The following is a 26596-nucleotide window of genomic DNA, read 5'->3' on the forward strand; positions in this document are numbered from 1 at the left end:
GCTGGCTCCTGACCTGCTCCGCCTTTGAGCAGAGACCTACCCTGGGGCCCTGGCCTCCCACCCTGATGGGGGTGCACGCAGCCCTGGGAGTGGGGACAGGTCTTTCAGGAGGACATGGGTGCCGGGGAGGCTGTGGGCACGAGGCCAGGGCAGCGTGACCCAGAGCCCCAGAGCGGACACGGGCGAGGCTGCCCCAGCTGTCTGAGGCACCTCTGTCTCCAGCGCTGGCCCTGCCTCTGCCAGGAGTGTCCCGTGCCCCCTTGGGGTGGGGCGTCTGGCTCCTGGGCGGGGAGTGGGGGCACTGGCACGTGTGGCCCCGGCGCCCTGAGGGCAGAGCCGTCTCTTCTCTGGACGCTGCTGCCCGGGGAGAGGCTGGAGGCGTCTGGGTCATTGGCTCGGGGCCTGGGCTGGGGGTGCGCATGCCCGTTGCTGGGCGCCTTGCAGGCCCTGCCGTGCACGTTGCGTGGTTGTCGGGGCAGCTCCCGGGCTGGGCCTGGCTGCAGCGCGTGGGGACCCAGCAGAGGCTGGCCATGGCTCTGAGATGCCAACTGGGCCCATGCCCGCTGGTGCTGCTCCTCCTGGGTGCTTGCTTTTGTCTCGAAGCTGTGGGAGGCGCGAGCCCGCCTCACCCGGGCCTGGTCCCAGCTGCGGTCGCAGCCTGGGCCTCGCGGGGCGGGCTTGCCAGTGCTCAGCGTGTGCGTGCGCTCGCTCTGGGGAGCGTGTTCTAGCAGCGGTCTGTGTCGCCTGCCGCCGAGCATGGTTTTGAGGATGGTGGTGGTCCCGTCGCTCAGTTCTGTCTGACTCTGCGACCCCGTGGACTGCAGCGCACCAGGCCTCCCTGTGCTTCACTGTCTCAAACTCGTGTCCATCAGATCCATGAGGCCATCCAACCGTCTCATCCTCTTAGCAGGCCCCTTCTCCTGCCCTCAGTCTTCCCCAGCATCAGAGTCCTCAGTGAGTCAGCTCTTCACATCACGTGGCCAGAGTATTGGAGCTTTGACATCAGTCCTTCCAGTGAATATTCAGAACTGACTTCCTTTAGGATGGATTGGTTGGATCTCCGTGTAGTCCAAGGGACTCTCAAGAGTCTTCTCCAACGTCATCAATTCTTGGGCAGTCAGCTTTCTTTATAGTCCAACTTTCACACCTATACATGGACAAACCATAGTTTAATTATTTGGACCTTTGTCAGCAAAGTGATGTCTCTGCTGTCTAATATGCTATCTAGGCTTGTTGTAGCTTTTCTTCCAAGGAACAGCGTCTTTTAATTTCATGGCTGCACTCACTGTAGTGATTTTGGAGGTCAAGAAAATAGTCTCTCACTGTTTCCACTGTTTCCCCATCTGTTTGCCATGAAGTGATGGGATCGGAAGCCATGATCTTAGTTTTCTGAATGTTGAGTTTTAAGCCAGCTTTTTCACTCTCCTCTTTCACTTTTATCAAGAGGCTCTTTAGTTCCTCTGCACTTTCTGTCATCAGGGTGGTATCATCTGCATATCTGAGGTCATTCCCTGGTATCAACTGGTAAAGAATCGCCTGCAAAGCAGGAGACCTGAGTTCGATCCCTGAGTTGGGAAGATCCCTTGGAGGAGGGCATGGCAACTCTCTCCAGTATTCTGGCCTGGACAGTCCCCATGGACAGAGGATCCTGGTGGGCTACAGTCCATGGGGTCGGAGTGAGTCGGACCCGACTGAGCGACTAAGCACGCAGCCAGCAATCTTGATTTCAGCTAGAGCCTCCTGCAGCCGGGTGTTCCGCGTGATGTCCTCTGCGTCTAAGAGGATGGTGGCCTCATGTTTTATAAACCTGTTAATGCCCATTGTTACTCTGCGTGTAATAGTGGGTTCATTATGAGCGCTTGCGTGGATACACATGGAAGGATCTCTTTCAGAAAGTACCCAGTGGAACTACTGGGACAAATTCTCTTTCTCTCAAGCCCCACCCTCCGCCCTGCAGAGGACCCTCTCCTGGTGCCTGACACAGGCGGGATTTTAGGGGAACCTTGTGGGGTCAGCGGCGTGATCACGCTGCTCCAGACCCAGGGCCTCGGGGCTCCTGGCGCTGCGGGGGGCTGGCTTGTGTGACGTGAAGAGCCCAGCCGTGCAGGTACCACTGCTTATCAGGGGCTCCCAGAGGCCACGCCCCTCCATCATCCCTGGACGATGCCCGGTTCAAAGACCCTGTGGCCTGGTGCTCGTTAGAGAGAGGGCTTCATGGCGGCAGGCAGGAGGCGGGAGGGTGCCAGGAGTCGGCTGTGAGCCAGGGCGGGTGCCGGGTCAGCATAGCACAGCACGGGCCCCTCGCCGAGCTGGGTGTGGCCCGGGGGTGTGGGAGGGGCCACCCCGCGTGAGAGTGCACGAGCTGCCCTTGGTTCCAGCCTCAAGGGTGCGTGTGCGCCCTGGTCGGGGGTAGACGGCCGTCTGCATGCCGAGAGGACCCTGGGGCCCAGGAGGGTCCCCCCTTGGCCCACAGTGGGCCCCCGTCTTCGGGGGGATCGCCAGGCCCCGAGCCCCGAGCTCTGTGCTGTGTGCTTTTGTAAAATAAGAGCAGCTGTCGAACTTAAACATATTTTTCATTTTATTTATATGCCACGGGGCACACGGGATCTTAGTTCCCTAACCAGGGACCGAACCCTCTCCCCCGCAGTGGAGTGGAAGCCTGGCGTCCTGTGTGCCCCACACGGCGGGCCTGGTGTCTCCAGAGAGCTTCGTGCCCAGACAGACGGCAGGTGCAGCCCCGAGGACTGAGGAGGTGCTGGGGCCGGGAGGGGCTCTGCGGCTCCCACGGGGCCCCTGTCTGTGCGCTCGCGCCCCTGGAGCCCTTCCAGAGCAGAGGGGCATCCCGCGCACAGCCTGGTGGGCTGGCCTCACCCTCACACGGACGCGCCGGGGGTTTCCCTGAGCGGGACGGGGCTGGGGGAGCCCCGCCTCTCCTGCACAGCTGATGGGCCCTGGGGTTCTGAGGTGACCCGAGGTGGGTACCGGCAGCAGGCTGACCCCCAGGATGCCCACCCTTCCACATCCAGGCCGTTGTGGGCACGTGGCTGCCCACAGTGAGCCTGTCTAGCACCTGGACACTTGGGCCCCACCTGGCGGCGCGGTGTCCCCGCAAAAGCACGTTGAAGCCCCCGGGAGTGGTCAGCCGGCTGCTTCCTGCCGGGTGGGCGGGAGCCCAGTGTGGGCCTGAGGTTGGCCCTCGGCGGCAGGGTTGGGCCGCCCACCCTCCCCACTTGCGTCCTGCGGGTTGGAGGCCGCGTCACCGTCACGGCCATGTATTAGCTGTGGCTCTGGGCCCCTCCCCCGGAGTGCTCCGTGTACTTGGGGGTCATGCCTGTGTCTGTGTGCTGGACCCCACAACCCGTAGGCCCCTGGGAGCTCCCAGCCCTGCTCCGCCTCGCGCCCCTGCACTCACGCACTCTCCTCCCGCAGACGGTCGTGTCCCAGAGGCGCTCTGTTCACGCACACAGCCCGTGTCCCCGTGGTGCTGGTGACCCCTCGGGGGTGGTGAGGCAGCCCTGTGCAGGCGGGGGGCCGGGAGTGAGGGTCACAGCCCGGCTTGCTTCCTCAGCCAGCGCCCCTCGGGGTGGATGTCTGCTGTGAGGGTGGCCAGGGCCCCACGCTGACCACCAGGTACCCCTCCCTGCTGCCAGGCCTGCCTGTGTGTTGCTGGAGGGGACCATGAGGCTGGTGGCGGCCCGCCCCAGGGCGCCTGCCAGGCCTGCAGGGCGGGCAGAGGCTTCGCAGGGCGCGGCGCCCGCTCAGGAGCCCTGGAGGCGCAGGCCCCGGGTCTGGGCTCCCCAGAGTCAGCTGCGCCTGGAGGGTGAGCGCCTGTGCTCCTGGAGGAGGACTCCTTGGCCAGGGCAGGTGTGGGGTTTGGGGAGGAGGCGTGTCTGGAGAGGACAGAGGCGAGGCCCCGCGCCCCAGCACAGCACCGAGCCTGGGGCCTGGGGCCCGGTTACCAGGGCAGAGCAGGGCTTTCATCTCGGGAGCATAGCGGTCATCTTGTCCTCCCCAGGGGGCAGCGGGACTGGAGTGGGGTCTGCGGTGGGCGGGGCAGCTGAGGGGGCACTGGCGTGCATGACCCCATGCCCCCACCACCCGGGGTCCCCATTTCCCACGTTACTGGGCTGCTGGCAGCGTGCCCTCGCGTAGGGCGCTGTGACTGCAGAGAAGGAAGCCGGAAGTCGCTCGGTGGTGGCTGCCACTTGTTTCTTTCTGGTGTTCCTGGTGTTCGCATCATATGCAGAACTTCCTCCCATTTTCGAAAAGACTGATAGAAACACAACCCCTGAGCGCGGAGGCACGGCCTCGGCCGTTTGTCTGGTGTGACAAGTGACCGAGTGTGCGGGTCCTCGGCTCAGAGCTCCAGCAGCGCTCCGGCCTGCGCGGGGGACGCGGGGAGTCTGCTGCCTCCATCGCGGCAGGGCCCACGGCCGGCCCTGCCCTCTCCCTGGGGCGATGCCCGTGCAGCACGGCCCCGCTGTTGCCCCGGGGCCAACGGGGGGCTTTCGGGATCCTTGAGCCCGGGGCCCAGCGAGGCCCAGCCTGGTCCCCCCTTTCTCTCCGCGAGGCTCAGCTCCGGCCCCGCAGGCGCGAGGACGCGGCCCCGGCCCGGCTCACGCGCGTCTCGCCCTCTGCTTTCAGGTGTGGCCGACGAGGACGCCTTCGCGGAGGAGTGCCTGCGACGAGGCCAGAGCGCGCTGCCCGCCCAGCCCGCCAGCTCCAGCGCCCGCTCGCTGCGGCCGCCGCGGCCCGCGCCCCCGCCCCGGCCGGCAGCGCACGCCGCGGGGGAGGACGAGGACGCGCCGGGCGCCTTCTGCGCAGGTGTGCACCGGGACCCCGCCCCCCGGCCGCCGCGGGGCTCCCGAGGACCGAGACGCCTCCTGTGCTGCTGCGTGCTGGCCTGACGGGTGGGTGGGGGCGGCCGTGCGCGGCCACATTAAACGGGCGCCAGGCTCCCAGCACCGCATGTGTGTGTTGACTTGGCAGAGCCTGCGGGCACAGCCTGCCCCCAGGAGCCCTCCGTCAGCCGCTTGACCCCGCTTCCCGCCCTCGTGCTGATCATGCGCGCGGCCTTGGGGCCCTCTGCCCCTGGGGGCCCTCTCGCTGTGTCCCGGGTGCCGACCTGGCCCCCCCTCCTCCAGTGGAGGGCTCCTGCCCGGGATCACACGGGCCCTGTCCCGCCCTATTTCAGCTTCTTGACCCGCCGTTATCTTGGGGGGCCCATGGGGGTCTGTGAACTGCGGTCCCCATAGAAGGTTCTGTATCACGTCTGAGGGCACGGCTCTGTGCAGGCTGGACCTGGCTGAGTCTGGAGCCAGGCGTCGGGAATCGATAGTTGGGGTTGTTCCTCAGTTCTCAGCGATCACTTTGGTTCTCAGGGCCGGAAGTCGCCAGGCTGACCACAGCTGGCCACGAGGTGGAGGGACAGATGGCGTCTCAGTGGGGCTGACTGCACCTGGGGCAAGGCAGGGACCTGAAAGGACAGGGCCTGCTGCTTTCTTCTCCTGGAACTTCCTGCTGGCAGCTTGGTGCCTGTAGCCCCCCTGGCGCCCCCTCAACGTGGAACAGGTCCAGGGCTGCCCCTGAGGACAGGGCTTGTTGTGTCCGCCCGCTGGACGCTGGGTGTGCTGGGCCCTGAGCCAGGTCCGCAGAGCCCCAGGGATGGCAGATAACCTTCTGGGTGGTCGAGTGAAAGATGGAGGCGGACAGAAGGGCTGGGTGAGTTCGGGACAGGCTTGCTGTGCCTCTTGTGGGCCTGCGGGCATGCTCCCCGGGCTCATTGCCACCTCCTGGCCCTGACGGCACGCAGGCTGGACGTGGTGGGGGACACGGCCATGAGTCCAGCTTCCTGGACACACAGGACTTGATGGGGGTCTCCTGGCTGGAAGGGGTCCCTCTGGTTGGAAGGACCTGCCTCGAGGCGCTTGTTTAGACGTCTGGTCAGGAGGTGGAACCAGGGGCCACAGTGAGGCCCATGCAGCCCGTGGGTAGTGGAGGCCAGGCCCATGCAGGGGAGGACAGTGGCTGCTGCAGGGCGTCTCGGGAGAGGAGGGTTCGGCAGGAAAAGCAAAGTGACTGTGGCCTCGCGCTTGGCCGTGGGTCCTGCCCAGGTGCCTGCAGGTGGGAGGCTGTGGTTGACACCAGCCCTGTTGACACCCGAGTGGGCCCACCCACCTCGGCGTTGATTCTGAGAAGGGGTCCCTGAGCTGGCCTGCCCACCGGGTGTTGGTTCTGAGAAGGGGATCCCCGGGTGTTGCCCACCAGGTGTTGGTTCTGAGAAGGGGGTCCCTGAGTGGGCCCGCCCACTGGGTGTTGATTCTGAGAAGGGGTCCCCAGGTGTTGCCCACTGGATGTTGGTTCTGAGAGAAGGGGGGTCCCTGAGCGCCCTGCCCAGCGGGTGTTGGTTGTGAGAAGGGGTCCCTGAGCGCCCTGCCCACTGGGTGTTGGTTCTGAGAAGGGGTCCCCGAGCAGGCCTGCCCACTGGGTGTTGGTCCTCTGAGAAGGGGTCCCCAGGTGTTGCCCACTGGATGTTGGTTCTGAGAGAAGGGGGGTCCCTGAGCGCCCTGCCCAGCGGGTGTTGGTTGTGAGAAGGGGTCCCTGAGCGCCCTGCCCACTGGGTGTTGGTTCTGAGAAGGGGTCCCCGAGTGGGTGCAGGGCCTTTGAACAGGCTGGGGCCCCAGTGGTTTCGCTCTGAGATGCACCTGCTGCGTAATATGAAACCCGGGGCCGCTTAGGGGGCCTTCTCAGGCTTGGGGCCATGTGTGCCGGCTCATGGGTCTGCAGTGGCCCTGGTCTGGTTCTGGGCAGGACGTCACAGTCGTCTCTTCTCCCCCATACTCAGCGTCCCTGCCCCCTGCATCCGTGTGGACGCGCCCACAGGCCCTGAGCCGTTTGTGCAGAGCGGCCCTGGGTGCCTGGCTCCAGGTAGAACTCCAGAAGGCGAGTGGTTTGGGCCCTCGTCCTTCTCCCCAGCCTCGGGCAGGCAGGAAGGCGGGACATGGTCACTGCTGGGCTTCTGCCTACAGAGGAACCCCTGGGTGCTTCAGGGTGGGTTGTGGGGCCGGGCGTGGGGCAGTGGGCTCCCGGCGGGCGGGCGGGCGGGCGGGCGGGCAGGCGGGCAGGCACTCGGCCTCTGGGACCCGGGGTGCTGGTGTGAGGGGCTTTCGTTGCCGGGCATTGAGTCAGCTCGTGTTTCTGTTGGGCCTCCGATGCGGAGCAGGTGGCGTTTGCCGAGCGGTGTGTCAGCCGGGGAGGGGATGTTTAGAGCCACGCACTGCCGCCTGCAGCGTCTCACAAGCCTGTCTCCTTAGGATTCAAAGAAGGCGGCAAGAGGAAGAAGCCGAAGCACAGAGAGGAGTCGAAGAAGAAGAAGTCGACCAAGGGCCCCCTCTAGACGGCTGCGGCGGAGCAGCCGAGGGCACTTGCGTGCGGCCCGCCTCCTGCGGGGGGCGCACGGGGCCGGGGCCGGGGGGGGGGGGGGGGGGGGGGGGGGCGGGGGGGCGGAGCCGCCGGCCGCCCCTGCCCCTCCCACCGCGCCCGCGCGTCCCCCCTGGCGGCCACGGCCCCCCGCTGCCCGGCACACACGCGGGGTCCCGCCGCCCCGGCCGTGCGTGGCTCGGGCGTGTGTGCATGCTCTGACACGCCCTCTCCTCCTGCCGCTGCGTGTGTGAATCTAGGCTCCGTTTGAGCGCAGGGCGGTGTGAAGGTGATCTCCGACGCCGGGCGACCCCTCCCGGAGCTTCAGGGAGCCAGACCTTCCCCAGGCGACCTGGCCGCTCGAGGGCTGCAGTCACTCTCACGCTGACGGCTTTCATCCCCGTCCTCTGCAAGCAGTCCGCGCTGCACCTCAGCTCGCCCATTTCCTGGACCCGGAGCTGCTCTCCTGGCAGGAAGGCGGGAGTCTACAAGCTTCTGTCCCGCGGGGCCACCTCCGATTCCTAGTGTGGGTCTGGGCTCATCGGGTCCTGAGCACGTGCGCTGAGCTGAGAGCTAGAGCTTCGGCCCCGCTCCTCCAAAGAGCTCCCTGCCTCGGGCGGGGGTCCCCAGCTTTAGGCAGCCGCCCTGGCAGAGCCTTCCTTAACAGCGGCCCCTCGCCCTCCCCCCGGGCGCCGAGGGCTCCGTGAGAAGCTTCCGCGGGGCTTTCACAGGCCAGCGGCCCTTGCCCAGGGGCCCGGGTGTGCGGGGCGGCTCTGTGAGCGTGGGCACCAGGAGCGAGCGTGCCGCGTATGGTTTTCAGGTGACCGTGGAGGGATGTCGTGCGGGGCCCTTGGGGGGTAGAGTGGACGTTGTTTGATGCTTAGTGTGGAAAATGTAACCATGAAAGCGTAACGGATTTTAAGTGCTACCCACGTGAATAAACTAAGCGTTACTGACTGACACTCGACATCGTTTGTGAACCCCAGTTAGGAGTAAACAGAGCAACTCTTCTCCGTCATCTGTCAAGAGGGATCCAGTGAGGTTTTGGGGTCTAGGCCCTGACACGTGTGACCGCAGGGGGAGACGTCCCCACCGAGCATGGGACGGTGAGACAGCGGCCTTGCCGACGCGCGGGAAGCCGGACAGTCCCGTAGGAGTGCGTCCCGGCGGGCCGCGGTTGCGTCCCGGGCGAGGGAGGGGGACACGGCTCGGAGTTGCCCCCGTGAGGACCGGCCCCCTCTCGGCCTCTGACTGGGGTCCAGCTCAGTGGGCCACCCCGCGGAGCGTCCTGCTGCGGGGACCCAGGACGGGGCGGTCATCTGCGAGGCGTCAGCCAGCCGCCGTGCCCGCACGTGCGTCTCCACGCGGCCAGGCCGCGCGCGCGGCTCGGCCCTGCGGTCCCGCCTCCCAGGACTCCGCCCGCGGGCTGCGCCGGGAGGCAGGGGCCCGGGAGGGGGCTGGGCTCACCCCCAGGAGGCCTCCCAGGCACCGCCCCTTCTCCCGTGTTGGGGGCTGAGGACCTCACGGCCGCAGAGGTTTGGAAACGGTCGTTTTGAAAGCGGTGCACTTTCACAGAAGAGGCTCCGTTGGGCCAGTGTGCCGTCCTCAGTCGGGGCAGCATGGAACCAGGACCCGTCCCCGGAGAAACTTCCAGACTACTGCTGGAGCCTTAAAGACGTGGTCCCCAGTGGCGTTAATAGTCCTGCCTGATGAATGAGGTTTTCTTTTGTAGATCAGCAGAGGGACCTAGGACCCACCACCCCCCACCCCCCGCCCCCGCCCCCACCCCCGCCCCGGACTCAGGGTCCAGGCCACGTCTCTGCTCGCCTAGGGGTCCACACATCCCAGTCCGCAGCGCATCCGGCCTCCGCGGGTGTCGTCCTTGGGGCCTGAAGGTGGCCTGGGACCAGAGTGGGTGAGGACCCCTGGGGGGCTCCCAGCCCAGGCGTGGGGGATGGGCGGGAGCAGGCAGGGGCCTCCGGGCTTGAAAGATGCCCAGTGTGTACCCGCTTCCCATCCTCCCGGACAGGAGTGGATGGCCCCCACCGAGCTGGCAGAGGCGGGGGGTGCTCTGGGGGCCGGGTCCCTCCCTTGCCCCACACCACCTCCCTCCCTAAAGAGGCCCCTCGGAGCTTCCCTGGGCTGGCCCTCCGCTGTGCCTGCCTGGCTGGGGGGACCTGGGGACAGGCCCCTGGGAGTACCGGCTGTCCAGTGAGGCAGCCAGGTGCCCTTGCCACCTTCTCAGCCAGGCCTGAGGTCCCCACCCTTCCGGGACGTGCAGGCCTGTCACCCCGTCGAGAGCAGGGGGCCTACATCTCACCCGGAGGTCGGGGCTGTCATCCCCCACCCACAGGCCCTGCCAAGAGGCCGTGCACCCCCAGACGGCCGATGCCCCACCACGCACGTGGCCCGCTGGCCTGCGACCCTCACCGGGCCGGCAGTGATGGAGCCAGAGGCCTCGGCCAATAACTGGAGACCCTGACAGCCCTGCCTCTACCGCAGAATCAGAGGGGCCTGGCCTGGGACCCTGCCAGGCCACGCCCAGCCCGGGGCTTCGCGGGGGGCTGCTCAACCCGTGTGTCTTGACGAACAGGAGCGAATGGATGAATGGCCGCGTTTGGGAGACCAGGCTGGGGGGCCCGGCTCTGCCTTCGGAGGAGCTGTCAGCGGGCCTTGAGCTGCTTGGAGTTTTGTTTTTAGTCTCGGTGAAATACTGATGTTCGTTCGCTCAGTCGTGTCCGACTCTGCCATCTCATGGACCGCAGCACGCCAGGCCTCCCTGTCCGTCACCAACTCCCGGAGCTTGCTCAAACTCATGTCCATCGAGTCGGTGATGCCACCCAACCATCTCGTCCTCTGGCGTTCCCTTCTGCCTTCAGTCTTTCCCAGCATCAGGGTCTTTTCCAAAGAGTAGGCTCTTTCCATCAGGTGGCTGAACTACTAGAGCTTCTCAGCATCAGCCCTTCCGGTGCCGATGAGCGAATTTACCGTATTAGCCAGTTTTCACTGAGTAGCTCAGGACGTTCAGCACCTTTACACGCTGGGCAGACGTCCCACCATCCTTCCCAGACGTCCTCGTATTCCTAAAGTGTCCCCAACAGCACGACCCCGCCCCATCCTCCTTCCTGTCTCTGATTCAGGGGCTCCAGGGCCTCCTTTGAGGAGAGGCCCGCAGGGTCTGTGCTCCTGCGACTGGCCTGTGTCCCCGGGCAGGCCCTTCCGGGGGGCTGAGGAGCGTCTGCGTCAGGGGACCACGCTTGCCTGTCCATCGGTCCCAGGAGGGCTGGATGCCTGGGTCGCTGTCGCTGAGCTGCAAGCCGCCTGCGTCCTGACGTCTGAGCAGCAGGGCATCCGTCCTCCGCGGGTGGCGCTGGGTCCACTCTGGGCCCACGTGGCGGCTGGCAGGGGTCCTGACCCGGCCCATCTGGCCGCCCTCCTCCCACGTGCCACGGGCCCTCAGAGTGGGCCCCCCACTTCTGCTGCCCCCACGGCTCGCCCAGACCCCGCTGCCACGCTGGGAGGCCCAGGTTTTCTGTTGGCTTTCCCTGTGCCCAGGGCACCTGGCCGCACCCCTGCCTGCCGCATCCACAGGGGTTGCAGCTGAGTCTGCAGAGTGAGGGTGGGGGTCAGGAGCCGCCCCGTGTTGGGGTGGGGGTCAGGGTCGCGTGTGGAAGCGCCGTCTCACAGTCGGGGTTTCCACCCAGCTCAAGGCAACCCTAGGCGGGGTCACGTGGGCCGGTCAGCAGGTGGGTGCCAGCCCCGGACCTGCTGCTGACGGGCGCCCGGCTCTCAGGTGGACCCCCGCCCCGCTGATGCTCGCCAGAACACGGCTCAGCTGTTCTGTCAACACCACTGGCTTCTTTCCCAGGAGAAGCGGACGGACTCTGTCCACGCCCGGGCCCAGCAGCTCTGACTGCGGCCTGGAGCGGGGGCGGGTTGAGTGTGCGGCCGTGTTCCCTCAGCAGCCCAGGGGAGCGGCTCCCCAGGGCCCCAGTGCATCAGGCGACCCTTCGACTTTGTGTCCGGGGCTTCATAGGTTTCGCTTGATCAACAGCATTCCTTTTTAGTGAACAAGCGGAATTCCGTTTTATGGCACAGAAATGACTGTTTCTCTGGGCGAGTAGCTGTTCACACAGTGACTGGGCAGCCACGGACGACAGTGAGATGGGTCTCTTGTTCCCCGGAAAGGGCACGTGATGTGTGGGTCCGGCCGGGCGGTGGGCTCTGGAGGAAGGGCTGGGGCTGGCCGGAACGCTGGCCGTACCCCTGGCCCAGAGGCCTGCTTCTGGGCGGAGGGCTCCTTGCTGTATGATGGGGCCCAGGCGGGAGAGGGCAGGCCCCGGGGTGACCCTGTGTCCACCAGTCAGGCCTCCAAAATGCGGCCTGTCCCTGGGGGTGACCCGCCCGGGCCCTGCCTGTGTCCTGTGCCCCCTGGGACTGGGGGCGGCAGGCCCTTGGGGGCCGTGGAGAAGGACACGGTCTGCCCGCCAGATCCTCTGGCCGAGGCCTGGCGCCGTCTCCTCTCACCTCTGAGTGTTCGCCGCATTCTCTCTGCGCCCTCAGCTGGTTCTGCAGAGGCGGTTTTCCCTGAGGTCCAGCGCGCAGCAAAGGCCTGGCACGCTGTGTGTTTTCCGACGTGTTAATACCAGTGCTCAGAATACTGCTCATTCCCTGGCTTCCTCCAAGGACACCCCAGGTGACAGCTAAAAACCAGAGTCCCTTTCTCTGTTTAGTCTCAAATACCCGGACGGCCCAGGATGCTCTGGGTGACTGAGGGAGGTGTGCATCTAGCGGGGGTCCTCCCAGGACCCGGAGCAGGAGGCTGTGGCCTGTGAGCAGAGGGGCGGCGTGTCTGTGCCGGCCGATGTTGCAGCCCTTCGGGACACGCTCACGGCTGTTCGAGTGGGACGAGCAGGCCCCACGGCCTTGCCCGGCTCCCGCCGCGGCCTGGGTGCAAGGGAGTGCAGGCCTTGCTGCCACGCCAGCGGAGTCGGCCCCGAGGAGGCAGGTGGGTGGAGCCGGGCGGTGAGAACTCGCGGGGAGGAGGGTCTGGGCGAGAGGACGGGGGCCTTGGGATGGGGGCCAGGGGAGGGCAGCCTCCAGGACAGGCAGAGTCCGGGCGTGGTGCTGCGGCCGGCAGAGCCAGCCTGGCCTGGACATGGCAGGCAGGGGAGAGGGGCTGGGGCCCCTGCCCCCTCCCGCAGCGCCCGCTGTGTGCTGGTGGGCCGGCCCTGGGGGCCGTGTCTGCCCGCGGAGGGCAGGGCGGGCTCACCTGTGAGGGCCCCTCCCCGTGTCACAGGCACCCCTTGAGCTCAGGCCCAAGCTGGACAGAGGGAGCCAGGTCGGGGTGGGGCTGTGGGCGGCGGGGTAGTTCCTCTGCCCACTCACTCTCACCGTGAGCACCCGCTGCTCCAAAGGCGGTGACACCGGTGTCTTCCGGTGGCCTTGAGGTCCTCATCACCTGACACCTTGTGGGTTCTGCCCCCTCCTCCTCGGTGCTCATCCCTGAGGAGCCCGTGAGGGCCTGCTCCCCCACCGTCTCGACCACCCGCGGGCAGCACCACGCAGGCCTGGTGGACGCCTGACGAGAGAGGAGCCTGGAGCGGGGCTTGGGGTGAGGGGCAGCACCAAGAATGCCCGCCGGGCCGAGCAGCCTGGGCGCAGGGCCAGGCCGGGCGCAAGCATTCTGCTGCCTGTGGGCCACAGCTGCCCGCCCACCACGCCCCTAGTCCCCCCAGGGCCTGGCGGTGACTGGCATCCTGAGGGAGGCGGGGGCGCTGGGGGGGCCCAGGGGGAGCGGGGGCATGGCTGCCACGGCCTGAGTCACCCCCTGGCCCCATCACCCTGGTCAGTCCGTCACCTGCCAGTCCATTGCCTGCGGCCCCATCTGGGAGATCCTAGCTTAGAATGTGGCTCCCGTGCCATAACACTCCAACATCTCCACTTAAAAAAACCCACATCAAGTATTTCCTGAAAGTTCTCATGTGGCTATGCAGCTTAGAGGGAATTTTTCCTTATCCAAGGTCATCGCAGAGAAAAGTGTGCAAGACGGCTGTGGCGCAATATTTCATGTGGCCACAAGAGGGCGCCTCCGTAAAGGAAAACGACTGGGCAGGAGCGCCCCCCCCACCTCTGCCCCAACCAGTGCAGACTGCACATACTTGGACATGCATGCACACACCCCTACACAACACGCACACAGATATCCACACACATGCATGCTTGCGCACACGCACACAGGTATGAATACATGCACAGGCACGGGCACGCACACACGCACACGTGCATACTCGCACACGCATGCACACGCATGCGCACAGATGTTCGCACATGCACACGCATGCGCACATGCATACTCGCACACACAGGCATGCACACATATAACTGCACACGTGCACACACACACCCGCGCACACACACACCTGCGCACACACACACCTGTGCACACACACACCCGTGCACACACCTGCACACACACACACCTGCACACACAGGTATGCACACATAACTGCACACGTGCACACACACCTGCACACACAGGTATGCACACATGCAGACACATACCTGCACACACACACCCGCGCACACACCTGCACACACACACACCTGTGCACAGGTATGCACACATGCAGACACATACCTGCACACACATGCACACACGTGCACACCTAGACACGCACACACGTCCTGCACATACACACATGCACACATATAACACACATGAACACAGGCACACACGATAGAGCAAATCAGTAAATCAGACGCTGTAATAATGTTGAAGTTGATCAAAGCTAAAGTGAGTCCAAGTGGGGGGCCACAGGGTTTCCTGTCCCCTGGTGGAGTATAATTATTTTACTGGAGAGCAGGGAGCTTTCTCATTCAACATTTACCATCTAGTCTCACCGTGTTATAAATAACACATCAAAGGGCTCACAAGAACTCTTCCAAAGGTAAAATTTGGCTCTAACGAAAGTTCTAGATTTTTCCCTACACTCACGCCAAGAACATTTCTACATCTTTTACTCAAATAACATTTGAAAATGGTCATTTCTAGTTTTCTGGGCTAATGGGAAAAAAATAAAATTGGTTGTTAATGTATCTAGCACCTTCTAGCTAAAATAATCCTGTGACCCTCTGCACCCTACACCTGTCCCCTACTAGGGGGCAACAAGGAGAAAACGCCGAGTCTGCCCAAACCTGCACTAGAGCGCGGTCATCGTGGCTGCAGGGGCTGTTCACGTGACCTGGCCCCCAGCATGCCTGCGGTCTGGGAGCACACAGGAGGCGTGTGCCTCTGTGCTTGACCAAAGCTCTCTTGAACTGTTTCTGAAGCCTTTGGTGCAAACACGCAGCTGTTTCATTAATCCGAACTTTTACGACTGATTAGCTGTTTCTCCAGGGTGTGGTATAACATCCTCATACCGAACCCCTCGGTTTTGTGTGTCTTGTCACCTCAGTGCACGGCGTGTCTTGCTCCTGACACGGCGACATCAGAGAGGGTGACACCTGGTGGCCCCGTCCTTGGCTCCCTACCAGGCTGTTCTTGATACCGAGATGGAAAGAAACAAAGCAGAGGGGAAACAGGCAGAGGCCAGGCCCGAGCTGCCCCACTCCTAACCAGGACCCCGCCACCCCCACCCCGCCGCACAGTCCCATGTAAACGCCTGGGAGGACTAGGAAATGCTTGCAGCGCTCGGCAAGCCTGCCATGGCCTCGTCCTCAAAACAACCTCCTGATCCAAACTCGGACGGAGAAGACCTCCCGGCCACCAGTCAGTCAGGGAAACACATCCTTCGGTGAGACTGGCTTCCGGTTTTGTTTTGATGGCTGTGCGGGGTCTTCACTGCGGGGCTCAGCTTTCTCTGGTTGCAGCGCGTGGCTTGATTGCTCTGCGGCACGGAGGAGGTCAGCACCCTGCATTGGAAGGCAGATTCTTGACCCCTGGACCACCAGCGAGGTCCCTAGGCTTCCGTTTTGATGCCAGTCAGCTGATGTATGGCATCAGTTGTTAATAATATCAGACTCCCCTGTGAACTGCAGTCCGATGCGCAGAGGGCTTACTGTCTGCCTTGAGAGCACAGCGTGTGGCAGTGAGGATGGGATTCAGGCATCTTTCTGGATCGTGGTGGCAGCTTTGCTTGATCTGGAGCCTTGAGAGTCTCCTGACTCCACCCTCCCTGCTGAGACTCCAGCCAGACCTTTCTGATCCCGGGGGGTTGGTGGGAGGGGGCCGGGCCGTCACAGCACCCTGTCGTCCAGATTCCAGATGAGGAGGTAGAGGGTGGGCTGGAGACTTCTTCCCTCTGCCCCTGGGCTCTTAAATCTACTTTCTTCTAATCTTCAGCTGCATTGACGGGCCCTTCTCTGTGAGTCCCAGCCGTCTCGAGAGACTATAAAGACAGTCTTATCTGCCAGCTAAACACGTGTCATTAGAGCCAGGCGGCCAGCTCCATTGCGGGTTCAGAGGCTGTCTGCACATCTCCCAAGCTCTCTTCCTTATATACAGTCTACGTTTGCAGACTTTGATACGATGTCTGTCGTCCAATCAGAAGCCCAGGCTCCGCCCCCCCAGTGGGTTCCCTGGCAGAACCGAACTCTGTGCACGTGTGTGTCTCCCCTTCATCCTGGCTGTGGACTTGCCAGAACTGACGGCTCTGATCTTGGCACAGGTTATGTTTATCGCAGCCGGCTTAGAAAGAGCTGGAGTTAATTAGGGGATGTCCCAAATGTCAGTCATTCAATGAAAGTGTAAAAAGTAAACTGTGGTCTTTGGCAAGCAAGCATTTCATAAAATAAGATCCCTGGGGTGAAATGGTTCTTGCTCTGAAATATATACTTTTGTTACTACTTTCAGGGACATGGATTAACAATCTATACGTTTTAAATTTGATAGAAATAGTGGTCATTATAGCTGCCCCAGGAAATTCCCCAAGGAATTCATGTCCTAGACATCACCAGAGATGGAGTAGTCATCAAAACGTGGTCATCAGTCAAAATGTGGTGTAGTTAAGGGTGTGTGTGTGTGTGGTTAAGGCTGTGTGTGTGGTTAAGGCTGTGTGTGTGGTTAAGGGTGTGTGTGGTTAAGGCTGTGTGCGTGGTTAAGGCTGTGTGTGTGGTTAAGGCTGTGTGTGTGGTTAAGGGTGTATGTGTGGTTAAGGGTGTGTGTGGTTAAGGCTGTGTGTGTGGTTAAGGCTGTGTGTGTGGTTAAGGGTGTGTGTGGTTAAGGCTGTGTGTGGTTAAGGCTGTGTGTGTGGTTAAGGGTGTGTGTGGTTAAGGCTGTGTGTGTGGTTAAGGCTGTGTGTGTGGTTAAGGGTGTGTGTGGTTAAGGCTGTGTGTGTGGTTAAGGCTGTGTGTGTGGTTAAGGGTGTGTGTGGTTAAGGCTGTGTGTGTGGTTAAGGCTGTGTGTGTGGTTAAGGGTGTGTGTGGTTAAGGCTGTGTGTGTGGTTAAGGCTGTGTGTGTGGTTAAGGCTGTGTGTGTGGTTAAGGGTGTGTGTGGTTAAGGCTGTGTGTGTGGTTAAGGCTGTGTGTGTGGTTAAGGCTGTGTGTGGTTAAGGCTGTGTGTGTGGTTAAGGCTGTGTGTGGTTAAGGCTGTGTGTGTGGTTAAGGCTGTGTGTGTGGTTAAGGCTGTGTGTGTGGTTAAGGGTGTGTGTGGTTAAGGCTGTGTGTGTGGTTAAGGCTGTGTGTGTGGTTAAGGCTGTGTGTGGTTAAGGCTGTGTGTGTAGTTAAGGGTGTGTGTGGTTAAGGCTGTGTGTGTGGTTAAGGCTGTGTGTGTGGTTAAGGCTGTGTGTGTGGTTAAGGCTGTGTGTGTGGTTAAGGCTGTGTGTGGTTAAGGCTGTGTGTGTGGTTAAGGGTGTGTGTGGTTAAGGCTGTGTGTGTGGTTAAGGCTGTGTGTGTGGTTAAGGCTGTGTGTGGTTAAGGCTGTGTGTGTGGTTAAGGCTGTGTGTGTGGTTAAGGCTGTGTGTGTGGTTAAGGGTGTGTGTGGTTAAGGCTGTGTGTGTAGTTAAGGGTGTCTGTGGTTAAGGCTGTGTGTGTGGTTAAGGCTGTGTGTGTAGTTAAGGGTGTCTGTGGTTAAGGCTGTGTGTGTGGTTAAGGCTGTGTGTGTGGTTAAGGCTGTGTGTGTGGTTAAGGGTGTCTGTGGCACCTCCCAGGTGTTCATCACATTTTAAAGCCATTTATGAAGCGTTGAGAATGATAGATAATGTAGAAACCACTGAAAGCTGAAGTAGATGCAGGGAAAGGGCACCCACTCCAGCACTCTTGCCTGGAGAATCCCATGGACAGAGGAGCCTGGCGGGCTGCAGTCCACGGGGTCGCAGAGTCAGACACGACTGAGCGACTAACACGTACACCTTCGCACTTACGTGAGCTGACCCTGGGCGGCCAGTGGCGGGGACGCAGCCTGGGTGCCGGCTGACTCGCCTCTGCCACAGTGGGTGCCAGTGACTCCGGAGATTTCCCAGAATTGAGCATCCTGTCTCCTTCCTAAATGTGGCTCTGATGACACAGAAACATTGTATGTCTTGAGCGTTGATGTTGATCACAGCAAAAAAACTGACAACCGAGTCTGTGGGGAGCACTCACAATTTTCCTTTTCTTTTTTTCCAGTGGTTTTTGCTGAAACCCTTCTTTTTCAGGGTGGAAGGAACTGGTAGGGTGGTCTAAGCAGGGGATGTCTGGAGAAGCCTTGCTGGTCTTGAAGCCTGGAGCCAGGACGCGAGCGTTTGCTGGACGGTGCACGACGTCCAGGGTAGCAGGTGCCTGGAGCCTTTGCAGAGAAACGCGGAGGAGGCTGACGCCCGACGCCCTCCTGGTCGGGGAGGGGGGCTCCGTTCCTGCGGCTCCATGGAGGCTGTGAAGCCCCGGCTTGCAGCCACCTTTGTGATCAGGCCTGGCTGGTGGGCCCGAGCTGATGGCAGCGGCTGGAATCAGAGCAGAGTCCAGGTTTGTCTGAAGTCCTCGCGCTCCTAGGTGGGGACCGGAATCCGGCCAAGTGGTCGCGTGGGGTGAGTGGTCAGGGGAAGCTCTCCGCAGACGATGCGCCGTTGTCACGGGGAAGCGTGGTCCCTGCTGGACGGTCCTGGAGAGCCTCTCGAGACGAAGAGGCAGGATTCGCTGACCCACAGGCCTGGGTTTTCCGCGGCGTCTCTTGTGGCACCATCGCCTGGATGAGAGGTGCTCGCAGCCCCTGCTGGCCCCGAGGTACCACATGGCGAAACACAGGGTCACGGCACGTGACGTGTCCAGCTGCGCGCCTGCGCGGTGGCCACCTGGGAGGACGGCGGGCTGAGGACTCTGTGCTTGGCTGAGAGCGCTTGATCCTGGGAACAGCCAGGGGCTCACCAGGGAGCCTGGCGAGTGGAGGGGAGGGCACCACAGGTTGGGCAGCCTCTCGAGGTGGGGCGCGGTGGGGCGTGCTGGGGACTGCTGTGGGGCGTGCTAGGGACATGGTGGTGCATGGTGATGCGCTGCGAGGGTGCAGTGGGGGCGCGGTGGGGCGCGGTGGGGGCATGGTGATGCGCTGCGAGGGTGCGGTGGGGCGTGGTGGGGACTGCAGTGGGGGCGCGGTGGGGCTTGGTGGCGGGGGCCGGTGGGGGTGCGGTGGGGCGCTCAGTGAGAGAGATGGTCGACGCCGTCACTGGCTCTCCGAGCGGTCCTCGAGGGGGCGCTCACAAGGATCACGCCGGCCTCCACACGGGCCACTCGTGCAGGAGGAGTCAGGCGTTAGCCCCACGTGTCCCGGTCGTGGCCCAGACCTTGCGCCACACGTGTGAGCACAGGCAACCAGCCCCCGCCCGTCATCCCACCGGGAGACCAGCGCAGCCCTCGCGCTCCAGCCTTCCTAAATCCTTGGATCACGCCCGGCTCCCATGGAACTGCCATCCTGACGAGGGCGGCGTGTGTCCGTCTTGCCAGCTCTCTGTCCTTCCCTCAGTGGCGTCTTGCCCTCGTGAAGTGCTGCTGCCTCGTCCCCATCGCGATGGCCTCTGCCCACGTCCTCCAGCGTGCGAGCGCGTGCTCACACTCACACAGGCCTGTGGCTGAGGGAGGCGTTGGGGCGGGGCTGGGCTGTGGGCTCCAGGAGGAGGCCACGGGGCTGTGTGGTCCTGGTCTTGGGGCCGGAGCACAGGAGTCACTTCCTCCCCGACGCGGGCATCTTTTCCCCCAGGCTGCCAGCTCCTCCTGGGGCCCCACAGGGCCCAGCAAGTGGCCCCCACCGCCTGACCTCTCCTCCTGTGTCCGCTCCCCAGTGCCTGTTCCAGGAGCCCCTCAGCCTTCGAGGGGAGCTGCGGTCAGCGGGGTGCAGCCGTAGCCCCTGCCATCTGCCGAGACCCTTTGCCCACTGCCGAGGGTGCCCCCGGCTCCGGTGGTCAGTGCTGGACGTCTCTGGGAGCATTATTGCATCCCCACCACTATTTTCCCGTGTTCAGCCACTGCCAGTGGGCAGCTGCAAATGTCCCCAGGGGTCACTTGGGGGAGATGGGACTCCAGGCATTGCCTGGTGTGGGCACCCAGCCCTGGGGAGGTGAGTGCTGAGCTTTGCGGAGCTGCTGGGAGCCAGGCAGGCTAGGTGCCCCCTGCCCTGGGCCGTCACTCTGTGGGGAAGCGGGGGGCCTGGAGGGGAGGGGGCAGAGGAGGCCGGCCTCCGCCCTGCATGACCACCATTCCAGCCCCTCCAGTTCCCGAGGAACCAAGTGTGGCTGCCATCAGCTGGGTCGGGCGACACTACCGCTGGCCCAGGAGCCCCGGCCTTGCTGTGGTCGTCAGGCTGGGAGCACTCTCCTTCTGCCAGCTTAGAAATCACGATGAGAGAGAGACTGAGAGATAGAGAGAGACCCTGGTCAGGGGCCTGCCCAGTGGCTCAGGGGCAGAGACCCTCGATGGGCGGATGGTGGGCGGGGCTGGCCCCAACTCCGCGCACATGAGCCGCCCCCACCAAGGGCAGTTGTGGGGTCACCGCGTGACAGGAGGCGCGTCCGACAGAAGTGTGAGTGCCTGGGGGTGCAGCTGAGCCAACAAGTCAGACGGGGGACCCCCAGTGCAACAGGTGACAAAGCTAGTGGCGGTGAGACGCAGAAGAGCCAGACGGGGCGGGAAGAAGCCTCTGCTCCCCGCTTTGCTGATGGGCTGCAGACGTCTCCTCGAGGGCAGCACCTGTGCCCTCCCTGCGTGGACAGGGCGCCCGCGCTCAGAGCTCAGGCATGGGTTCCTGGTGTCCCCAGGGCAGAGACGCCTGCTCGGGCAGATTCCTTTCCAGGAGGGCTGTCACCAGCCAGCAGGGACTTCTGGTCCTGGAGGGCCCGTCCCCTTGCCTCCCCTGCCCCCGCCCGCCTGCCACCCCCTTTCCTCGGGTGCTGTCCCCTCACCTGGGCCCCCTGACCCTGCACACAGGGGCAGAGCTAGAAGGAGGCTGTCCTAAGTGTCAGAGGCAGGTGCCCTGGGGCCCCAGGGCGGGTCTGTAGCGATAGCTGGACCGGAGCCTCCTGAGGACACGGGCAGGCACGGCCATCCCCTGGGCAGGCTCGAAGACAGGGGCCTGGAGGGCCCCCGGCGCCCTGTGTTGGGGCCCTGACCCGCCACGGGGCCTTCAGGGAGTCACGTGATGAAGGTGAAGAGGAGTCATGAGTGGGATGGGGCCTGGGCCCACAAGATTAGCATCCTCTCAAGGGGAGAGAGATTCCAGGGCGTGCAGGGGCGCGCAACGAGGTGGGGCTGGGAGGGCCGGCTGGCCAGGGCAGAGGCCTGGGCGTCTGCGAGCACACGAGCACCCTGGCCCAGGAGCCGCAGGGCCTGTCCTCCCAGCTGTCTGCCTGCAGCGGGCGTGGGCTCCTCGCCAGCTGAGCCGGGAGCGGGGGCTGCGGCTGAGGGCTGGGGAACGTGGTGTGGGGAGCTCCCACTTCAAGCTCTGCTCCGTCTGGGTTCTCCTGCTTCTTATGCTGAGGCCTCTGCTCCGGGGAGGGGGGTGGGTTGGAAGGAGAGATCTGAGTATTTTTTAATTACTTAAAATTTTCTTTTTAAAAGCGGATGCCGTTCAATGATTAAATTCCTCTAGATCCTGCTGCTTCCTACACAGAAACTTAGAGACCAAGGGAAGTGTCGGAAAGAAAGCAAGCTCGGCAACAGTGAATTTTCAGTGACTCAGTCCAGCGAGTCCCATCCAGGTGACCCGAGTCAGGCTTCCCCATCGTGTCCCAGCCTCGGGTCCCCCCAAACCCGGGAGGGCGGGCACCTGCCCTGGACACACTCTGTCCTGGCCGCACCATCTGGACCTTTTGCCTTCACACCCAGATCCTGGCTCGAGGAGCTCCCGCTGGGTGGGGGGCCCTTGGGAAAGCAGAAAAAGCACCCCCGGCGGGGGCCGGTACTGGCTGCTCCCAGGTGGGCAGGGCCCTGCTGATGGCTGACCATTCATTTCCGAGTCCGGCCCAGACAGGGGTTCATCGAGTATTTGGCACCAGGGACCTGCCACTGTGTTCACACTGGAGGCGAAAGCAGATGGAATCTTGACGGCCACTCGGTCCAACCTCGGTGCATTCGGGCAGAGGCCCGCCTCTCGGTCGCGGTGCCCAGCCTTTGTGCGGAGCCGCCCTCTGTCCCGCTGCGCCTTGTCTGTCCGCCTCTGCAGTCTGCACGCCGCCTTCCTTCTCCACGCCCCTGACCGTGGGCGAGCAGGATGTCAGCGGCGCGGCACGTTGTCCCTGCCTGTAAACCCATCAGTCCCACTGGGCACCACCAAGGCAGCGCGAGTCCCGCTGAGCCTGAGGCTTCTGGCTCTGTGGCGGGGCCTGGTCCCTGCTGGCTCAGACGGGCCTCTCTCTGGGCACGCGGGGACGCTCGTCTCCAGCGGCATGCGTTCTAGCGGCAGGAGTGGCACTGCCTTGGCTCTTTTTGGGTCCCTTGAAGTTTCATGTGAATGTTAAATCAGTTTCTCATTTTTTAAACTCTATCAATCAGCTGGGATTCTGATCAGAACTGAATCAGATCTGTAGCTGAGTTTGGGGAGAATCGCCATCGTAGTAACACCGTGTCTTCTGACCTGTGATCACAGGATACTTTTATTCAGACCTTTAACTTCCTTCAACAATGTTCTGTAGGCTGCAGGGTGTGGGTTTTGCTTTTTTCGGTTAAACAGATTCCTAATGATCCCCTCCCCCTCTTTTTCGAATTCCAGGGTGGTCAGAACTCTGTTGGCCCCTCACCTTTTGGAGACTTCTCCCAGACTGGAACTCTGTGTCTTCTAGATGCCTGTGTCCGCACGGTCAGTGCCATCACTAACGCCCCACGGGGACGCAGCCCCACGGGGACGCAGCGCTTGCTGTCTGTAAGCCTCCCGCACTCGGGGCCTCGTTTGATCGTCACAAAACCCTCTGTGGGGGCACTTTCACCACCGTTGTTTTATAGACGAGGACACTGGAGCCGTTGGGCGGCCTGCTCGACTGTCCATGCTTGACCAGGTCTGGCCTGAAGCTGCCCCTGGTGTCTACCTGCTCTGCTCCAGGCTCCACGCCTGCAGGAGGGAGAGGCGTGGTCACAGCTTAGGCCTCCTCGGCAACTTGTTCTTTACAAAACATCACAACTTGTGACTCTGTCTTGATTCGGTCCCTCTGGCAGGGACCCCCCGACTCTCTGTCTTGTCCCTGATTTTTTATTTAATTTTTTTCCCACTCTTCTTATTTCTGGGTCAGAGACTTTGAGACTCATTCTTGCTTCAAATGGGCTCAGAGCTTCCACCTGGCATGAGGGATGGGGCGACCAGAGGGGCAGTTGGGGCCCTCACAGTGCGGCAAGGGGCCTGATCACCGTCATCCTTGACCTCTCTTGAACCCTAGCCCCTGCTGCGCCAAGGGCTAAAGGTCACGTTCTCAGCTTCCCTGGCTGGGCTCACCCTGGAGGCTGTCCTGGGCAGCCGTGGGAAGCGGGCCCAGGCTCTGAGCATCGGCTTGTCTCCGGAGGACAGGCTCTGGGGACCCGGACCTTGATGCAGCAGGGCTCCCCCGTGCCCAGGGTGGGCGCTGAGAAAGGGGGAAGAGGGAGGACAAGACCAGGCCCGTCCTGGGCAGCGCGCCCCTCTCTGTGCCTTTGGAGGAGGAAATCAGAGTCTGCATCACCAGGCACACCACGGCCCATGAGCGGGGTCAGCGAGGGCACGACCCCTCCAAGAGGGGGGACCGTGCCGTCTGACGTCCTCCCCTCCCCTCCTGCGGGAGGAGCTGGGGGGGCCACCACCGACCTCTTGCTCCTCAGAAAGTGGAAGCCAAGGGCATGGAAGGCCGCGTGGGGCACGAGGGGCCTGTGCTGAGGTTGGAGGTCCTCGCGGGCCTGCGTCCTTCCCCCTCCTGCCCTCGGGGCGCGGGACTCCTGCCGCAGCCCCTCTCCCACCCTCGTGGAAGCCCCCCTCTTTGGCCTGTGCTGCTTCCTGGTCCTTCTAAAAGTCCCACCAGCGCCAGAGGCAGCCGTCAACCCTGCCACCAGGCCACAGGCTCTAGAACCTTCGGCTAACGGCATGCCCCTGTCACAAAGACCCTGGCTCACGAGGAGCCGGAGAGCAGGGGAAGGGGACGAAGGCCACGTTAGCAGTCCATCATGGAGAGCGCTCTTGTGAAAGCGTCAGAACACTCCTTCCTGCTAGGGAGCAGGTTTGTGCACACGTTTCGTTACAAAGTGCATCCTCATACAGACACAGGTGTGAATCCTGCCTTCCCACTCAACAGTGCGTGTCCTGGATGCTTCTCACGTCATAGCCCTTTCCGGGATGTCACTGAAATAGCCGTGGAGAACCCCCTTCAGAGCTGTTGCAGCGTGCTTGTTCGCGTTTCTTTTTTAATTTTAGTTTTTTAATTGGGAGGCCCAGGTTTGATCCCTGGGTTGGGAAGATCCCCTGGAGAAAGGGATGGCTACCCACTCCAGTCTTCTTGCCTGGGGAATTCCATGGACAGAGGAGCCTGACGGGCTATGGTCCATGGGGGTGCACAGAGTTGGACACGGCTGACGGACTAACACACACACGCACACACACACACACTTGATCTACAGCGTTGTGTTATACAGCGCCGTGGCTCGGGTACTATCGCCGTATCTATTTTTCAGATTCCTTTCCCTCCTAAGTCATTTAGAACTGTGGGGTAGACGTCCCTGTGCGGTACAGCAGCTCCCTGATGGCTGCCTGTTTCATGCACAGCGGTGTGTCTGTGTTAACCCCACACTCCTGGCTTATCCCCACCCCTCTCCCTTTGGTGGCCATCAGTCTGCTTGTGTCTGAGTCTGTTTTGTGTGTGAGTTCACTCGCGCTTGGTTCTTGTTCAAGCCCAACATGGAAACACTTCGGAATCCGGCTGGCTCTTGTAGAGAGCACTCCCGAGACAGGAGCTGAGCAGTGGACACATGCCCTGCTGCTCGCTCGCCAGCCCAGGGGTTGCCCACCTGAGGCGCGAGAAAGCCAGCAGGGAGAGCAGTGAGCCTGCACGTGAGTGTGTGTGTGCACACAAGTGTGCACGCGCGTGCCTGACATCAGACCCAGGCGCACAGCTGGTGACACGGAGGCCTCTGCCTGCTCCTCTCTTGGGGCGGAGGGTCTGGGGACCCCGACACCGCCGTATGTCACAGCCACACAGAGCCCACAGAGGCGGCCCAGTGGGACCCAGAGTCCTCTCGGGTTGGGGCTGCTGGGCGCGGGGGCAGCCAGGCGGGGCCGTGCTGCAGTCGTCGGGCCTGAAGACTGCGGACGAGGGCCGTGCACTGTGCCATGGACGCCCGGTGGGTTTCCATGTGCTGCCACCTGGCGGGAGGAGGCAGTGGTGACGTCGGCCACGAGCCATCCTCAGGGAGAGGCTCGCTCTTCCGGGAGCCAGGCCTTCCCCACCTCTGTCACTACCGAGCGTGTGCAGGCTCTCTGCTCCCCACGGGCCTCTGATGATAAAGGGGGCCACCAGGGAGTTAGGCTGCTGCCCGATCGCCAGGGTCTTTTTTCTTTTTTAGGGAATACATTGTGATAAAGGAGAGTGTGCAAAGGTATTTAAAATAGCAGGCATCTTTTTTGATTCCCATTGCAAGCTTTTAACAGTATGAGAGGAAAAGAAATGTCTTCACTGGAATTCTGTGCTCCCAGCGGCTCTTAAAGCTTGCTTTCCTCAGAAGGTGTCTGCGGGGAATGTGTGCCCCTGAAGGAAGCAGGGGTGGCCAGGAGCATCCTCCCTAGCGGGTGTGCCTTCCAGCCGCACACACCAGGGGATCCTGGGGTGGTCTGAATGAAAGGGCAGATCTGCTACACACGGACTCCCTTCCTGTGCCTAAACGCAGGGCAGAAAAGAGGTGTCCCATTGCTGACACCCCCGCAGTCTCTCGTATTTCCACTGCAGTGACTGCCTCTGGGTGTGTGTGTCTGCTTTTTCTTTTTCAGATTAAAAAGAATTTTTTTTTTTTTTTGGTCCCATGGCACGTGGGATCTGGGGCTTCCCTGGTGGCGCAGTCTGTAAAGAAACTGCCTGCAATGTGGGAGACCTGGGTTCAGTCCCTGGGTGGGGAAGATCCCCTGGAGAAAGGAAAGGCTACCCACTCCAGTATTCTTGCCTGGGGAATCCCATGGAAAGAGGAGCCTGGTGGGCTGCAGTCCACAGGGTCGCAAAGACACAACTGCGCGACTAGTTCCCTGACCAGAGATTGGACCAGCACACCCTGAATTGGAAGTCCTGAGTCCTAAACCCCTCGACCACAGGGGAGACCCGTGCATTTCTTCCTTAAAGTGCCATGAGCTTTGCAGAGCCCATTTGAGTCTGCAGAGCTCAGTGTGGTTTAAAATCTAAACCATTGGCAAAGGTGACGTTCTCATCTGACTTGATGGAAAACACCCATTTCAACAAGGAAAAAAACCACTGATTTTTCAGAGATGAATATTTTTTGCAGTAACACTTGAAGAGCCATCAGTATGAACTGAGCCAGGGAATCACCACCTCTCCCGAGCTCTCCTTCCAGAGTGGTTTTGAAGGTGAGCCCCTCTCGCTTTCTGAGGGGCTTCTAGGCTAGACCTGGGCTCGGTGGGGATCCTGCGGGTTCCGCTTTGCTCTTGGCAGCTTGCCCACTCTTGCTAATTTATTCAATTCACCGGAGTTCAGTGCAGGGCAGCGAGTCCCCAGATACGGCTTGGAGCATCCATAAGAAATGTTTCCGTTGCTGCCAGCACCCG

The 26596-nt window shown here is 62.2% G+C and overlaps 1 protein-coding gene and 1 long non-coding RNA gene across 12 annotated transcripts in view; both read left to right on the forward strand.

Annotated features, from left to right (window-relative positions):
• DNAJB6 (DnaJ heat shock protein family (Hsp40) member B6) overlaps positions 1 to 8379 on the forward strand; it is a 46361-nt gene extending 37982 nt beyond the window's left edge. For 4 of the 11 annotated variants that reach the window (XM_069587245.1, XM_069587243.1, XM_069587246.1 and 1 more), the window contains 3 exons: positions 2648 to 2729; positions 4645 to 4824; positions 7314 to 8379. In XM_069587245.1, the coding sequence (XP_069443346.1) occupies positions 2648 to 2729; positions 4645 to 4824; positions 7314 to 7641 (590 nt within the window). In that variant the 3' untranslated portion in view covers positions 7642 to 8379. Of the gene's footprint in view, positions 1 to 2647; positions 2753 to 4644; positions 4965 to 7313 lie in introns of those variants that run through there. The other 7 variants (XM_069587247.1, XM_069587252.1, XM_069587253.1 and 4 more) reach the window with 4 other exon arrangements.
• Positions 8380 to 19060: 10681 nt separating this feature from the next.
• On the forward strand, positions 19061 to 24205 carry LOC138439006 (uncharacterized). The gene is made up of 2 exons (XR_011256530.1): positions 19061 to 21578; positions 22589 to 24205. It is a non-coding gene; the product is annotated as an uncharacterized lncRNA (long non-coding RNA).
• The last annotated feature ends 2391 nt before the right edge of the window (positions 24206 to 26596 follow it).

Source organism: Ovis canadensis, chromosome 4, assembly GCF_042477335.2.
Source record: "Ovis canadensis isolate MfBH-ARS-UI-01 breed Bighorn chromosome 4, ARS-UI_OviCan_v2, whole genome shotgun sequence".
In the NCBI taxonomy this organism is placed as follows: Eukaryota; Metazoa; Chordata; class Mammalia; order Artiodactyla; family Bovidae; genus Ovis; species Ovis canadensis.